The 5404-nt window shown below is 45.1% G+C and overlaps 1 protein-coding gene across 1 annotated transcript; it reads right to left on the reverse strand.

The window, feature by feature from the left end:
• Window positions 1-547: 547 nt before the first annotated feature.
• On the reverse strand, window positions 548-1804 carry LOC308290991 (threonine aspartase 1-like; the record flags this gene model as incomplete). Its single annotated transcript, XM_080732905.1, has 1 exon — window positions 548-1804. One exon carries the CDS (start codon window positions 1802-1804, stop codon window positions 548-550), a length of 1257 nt encoding a protein of 418 aa, XP_080589031.1.
• Window positions 1805-5404: the final 3600 nt, after the last annotated feature.

Here is a 5404-nt window from a genome sequence, read left to right on the forward strand (position 1 = left end):
GTTTAAGCCCGTAGCCCAATCAGGGACCAGCATTTCTGGCAACGTCATCATTAACAGCCATTGAGGGACCAGCATTCCTGGTGATGCCAGTGGTTATGTCACTGGCATCACCAGTGGTGATGCCAGTGGTGATGCCAGTGGTGAGCGCACCTCATGGCCTACTTGTGCAAGGCGCAAGGTGAAACTTCGACGCAGTGCAGTTCTAGTTCATATTAATGGCTGCAAGAATCCAATAATAAAACTTCTAATAAAGTTATGTATGGATGAAAAGACACTTGTGAACATCATCAAATTATGTCTACTACATCATAGTGTTTTAGCCCACAATGAAATATAACTTTTTTCTACAGACATCTTAGCAGTGCATTAATCACTTCCTTGCTTTTGTGGCAGAACGATGACTTCTGAACCATATGATGAACTGTGTTTAATTAATGGGGGGGGGTAATTTTTGCTTATCGTCATCAAATTATTTACATTGGACAAAATCAATGTAGATCTCTTGTCAGTTTGGGGGTCACATTGGAGAAGGAGCCCACAGTGTGGTTCATTCCACCGTGTTCACCAGTCGACACACACCGCCCTCGATCGCCAGGGACTGACCAGGAACGGCGCCTGGCGGCAGTCTGGATATGTGAGCGCTGGCTCTGCTGTCCTGGGCAGACATGAAGCCAACGCACATGCTCTCTGTGGTGTGACTCCACAGGAACTCCACCAATGCAGTCTGGACACCATCTCCAAGGGGTTCTACGGAGCGGCGTAGCACAATGACCCCGCCTAAAACGCGCTCCTCGCCGGCCAGGAAGGGCGATCCGATGAACTTGTTCTGCATGGCCTCCAGCACGGCCTGGTGGGCCTCTTCCGACCGCATGGCAGCAGAGCATTCCCTGGCCAACGTGGTGCGGATGAGATGCTCTCCGCAGCCCGAGGTGCTGGCTGCGGTGGCGTAAGAGGAGGTCTGCTTAGACGCGTTCTCTGCCCAACAGCCGCATCCATAATGAGCAGCCTGGCCGACCCTGCCTGGGTGTTTCATGGCAATGCCTCCACTGGACACGGCAGCAGCCACGTTGCCCTCTTGATCCACGACTATGGCCCCAACTGTGTCCAGACTGTTCTCCTCCTTCTCCTTTGATCGGCGACTTTTCTCTGTGTGGTTAGGATCTGTGTCTGTCTTCTCGTTTGATCGTCGTCCTTTCTTGGCGTGGCTAGGAGGATCTGTGTCTGTCTTTTCTGCCAGCTCCATTTTGCGTTTGTTCCTCTTATACGCAGATAAGCTGAACTTATTGACCATCTCCTTTGCCAGGCAGGGTGGTATTCCATGGGCAACGGCCCAATCGCATGCTCCTCGTCCCACTAACAAACAAGGGGGTATTCTTCCGGCTGAGAGTGTCCCTTTCTGTGCTTCGCTCAGGAGACGACTTGCCACTAAGACCGGGTTCTTAATACCGCTGACGGAGCCCACGGCTCCGTAGCGTAGCGACTTCCCGTCCATGACGCTGGCGTCGCACTCAACTTCTCCCGACAGGTTCAGGTTGGAGCCGGTCCCGGCGTTTGTCAAAGGAGAGTTCTCGAGTTCCACCAGCGCGGCTGTCACTGCATCTACTGCAAGAGCGCCGGCCTTGAGTCTGTCCACGGCTCTCTGACAAGCTCTTTTGCACACAAGCTTGTACTCCTTGGCTTTGGATTCAGAATGGCACCCTGCCCCTGCATGCACCAACACAAATCCACCCTTGACTGTTGGTTGCTCATTCTTGCTGGATGCCGCGTCCTGGCGAGGACCAGGTTCACCTACTACAGTATCCATCAAACCACTGCAGAATCCATTAAACTACTGCAGTACCCGTTGTTAGCACCACTAACCCCTTTATCTGAGTACCTGAAATGTATGACTTCATACCAGTGACATACTGTACCAAGTTGAGAGAGTTCTCCATATATGGGCAGGTGTTTCAACATATCAGCTTCAGGAGATGTTGGGGCGATGGGTATTGTAAGGATGATGTGATAACGGGGGAAGGCTAAACAGTGAAAAGAACCTTGGAAAACAAGTATTTCCAGAAACAAATGCAGGGAAAGTACAGGAAATGCTGAAGCTTTGAAATGGCACATCTGCATGTATGTATGTATGTATTTTTTAGCGGTTCTACTGCTCCTACGTCTGGCTTTGTGTGTACGAGCACGAAAATGAGAACAAAAAGGAGCACGGATCTCCATGTATGGAGAAAACTGACGTCACGGACAGACGGCCCATGCAAGGAGATATGCACGTGTGTCTTGTTTGATAATAGGGTTAGGGGGTATCTAGTACTGCAGATGTACTAGATATTTTGCAATATAGTTTTTTACATTATAGTTATATTGTACCATTATCTACTTTACAGATTGGTAAAACATATACAGGTCATCAATCCAATGATGACCTGTAAATGACTTCCTGCGGCTATACTTATCACTGTGACATCAGGACATCGCAAGAGTCAAGAGCGCTGTCAATTTGAATGTGTCCAAGTTGACACACGGTGTAGGAAGGCACGTCTGATAGGGAGGAATCAGAGGAGGAATGTCGCCCAGGATCCAAGTAAATAAGACTGTTTGAGGTTGAGATCACGGAGCGTGTCCCCTCTCATATTCCCTTCACTTGCTCACTGATGTGTTCATTTATTTATGGATCTGGCAAAGCAACCATCAGAGAATCTACATCAGCCGTCCTCCCGAGGAGCTCTGTCACATCTACATATTTTTAATATCTCATAAATCAAACAGGCCCGGCCTGTCACCGCTCATCAAAAATATGCAATGCCTCTTCTGACGTCCATCAACTCTCCCTCCAAACCGTTTGGACGTGTCCCATAAACCCTTCAATTCCTGGCCACAGAAGTTTAGCACTTTGGAAGATTTACTATCCAACAGCGTCCACTACAGCACGGCAAGACACTTTGCCCTGGCACTCACATCAGTTGTTGCTACACTGGGCTCTGGAACCGGTGGCATCAGCTTTCATTGTAGAAAAGGGGTCTTCAACGTTTTCAGGCCGAGGACCCCTTAGTTGAGAGAGAGATGAAGCAGGGACCCCCGCAACCTCATCATAGATTCCATATAGTTTCATCGTTTGACAGCACAGTCATCAGTGTATTTTGGATTCATGTCAATTTGACATGATTTTGGATTCATGTCAGATATTTAACCACTTGAGCTGTCATTACCTAATAAACTTGACCTTTTACTATTTAGTCTGCTCTTTTTCCCCCCTACACCAAACCTTTGCCGAAAATAGCCGATCTACAAGCTCACAACGCCACGCGCTGCGAGGCGTTGTAAGCTTGTAGATCTGCTATTTTTGGCTATACAGTTCTCAGAATATGGACACTAGGGTTCAAGTTGTTAATATAAAAAGGATTGGAAGATTTGGATAACCCCCTGTAGTAACTCTGAGGACCCCCTAGGGGTCCCGGACCCCCTGTTGTAGAATGAATCCTACCTATACGATGAGAACCAGACATTTCAGAGCATCACATTTGCTGTTGTGTATAGCCTACCATGTTTAAATTATTGGAAAAAAGGGATACATTAAATAGGCTCGCATGAGGATCAAAAAGAACATCCAATTATTTTCAGGGTGTCAGCCATCTTGGCGTGATGCGTTGCATTGTGCTTTTGATGAGATACTGGAGTGTAATCGCTCCATCTCTCTCCCTGCTCAATGAGCCAACCTGTTTGGTCCTGACAGGAGTGACTTATGAAATGCCATGACTTTCATCTATCAGAACCACACAAACAGTTCTTGACATTAATTTCAGTGCTTATGACACTCTGTGTGACAAAGTATTTATCTTGCATTCTATATTGTTCTTTTTGATCCACCCCTCTCTCCCCTATCTCCCTCACTGTGTGTCATACAGAGGTCATTGGACATACAGTAAGCATAATGTTCAGAGAAAGCATAATTGTGGGCTCGCCTGAAAGGCGAGAACACTATGTTATCTTCATTATTTATTTATTATTATTTATCAAGTCCGCCACAACAGTATAAAGGCAGGGCCTTTAGCCAATGAGGTGCAATTGGAAATTGGCAGAAAACATCTGGGATTGGTATAAGCTGGAGTATTGGTTGAGCTTCACATGACAGTTAGCACTCTGCAGAATATAGTCACGTTGGCAACCACACTTGCAATTGAGGTGCCAATGAGCCAAAGGGTGAGCGAGTCCACACTGTTTCGTAGGAACAGTATTTCTAGTGCCACTATACACTGTAGCACAAATTCAACACTATTTAACTCCAACATATCTGGTACAAAATCATTAGCTACATCCTCAAATTATTTCAAAGGCCCTGATGTTGCTTAAGAGACATTTGGTGCAGTCCTTGGTTTCATAAGCAGAATAGATAGTTTCAGGCAGTATTTTGATGGAATCGTGCACTTTATGAAAGAAGCATGAAATTTGGCCATAAGGAACATTTTTGGCTATAGGGCCATCGCAGATTTGTCTTGGGAAACTTGTGGGAGCCAATAAAGTTGGGCTCTCAGACTTTACTATACAGTAAAATAATACAAAAAAATGTTTGTAAGTAGCAGGGAAATGAACTTTAAGTAGCATGTAAGGGGTCAAACTAGGTGTTTTTCGGGATTCTGAATCCAATGCAAGCATGTTTTTTTTTTGCAGGAAAAACATTCCATGGGCTAAAAACGGACCCCATAAAACTATGATTTAGTGATGAGTCATCACTTTTCACAGTTTTGTGGCGGCCGTTTCTCGGAAAGGAATGTTTTTCATGCAAAAAAAAAAATGCTTGCATTGGATTCAGAATCCTGAAAAACACCTAGTTTGACCCCTCACATGCTATTTAAAGCATATTTATTTTTTGTTTTATTTCACTCCAAAAGTCTATGAGAGCCCAACTTTGATTGGCTCCCACACGTTTCCCAAGACAAATCTGCGATGGCTCTATAGCCAAAAATGTTCCATTTGGCATGTTCTAACTGTGTGCCAAATTTCATGCTTCTTTCATAAAGTGCATGAAGAGGAGACAAGTTAAGTACAGAATCAAATTCAACTAAAACTGATTTGCAATCCATCTCTACCAGCAGTCACCCACTTAACATGTGTGATAATAATTAGCCTATATATGTTGTGTTCAAAATCTGTGAATAAATATGAAAGGTATGCATCTTCTCATAGGCTATGTCCACCATTTTCCCATCATCATTCATCACCTCCTTACACAGCAGAATTATGCTCCTAGAGAATGTAGCTAGAGGTTGAGACAACTTTACCACAGTCTGCCCTCATCCATCCACTCAAAAAGATCCAATCCACAATCATACTCCATACTCCATATACTCCAAAGGCAACTTTTTAGTATTCATCAAATACAACAGGCATTTTTACGAGCTAACCTGAATAT

This window comes from Nannobrachium achirus (genome assembly GCF_963921795.1).
Source record: "Nannobrachium achirus genome assembly, chromosome: 9".
Taxonomy (NCBI): Eukaryota; Metazoa; Chordata; class Actinopteri; order Myctophiformes; family Myctophidae; genus Nannobrachium; species Nannobrachium achirus.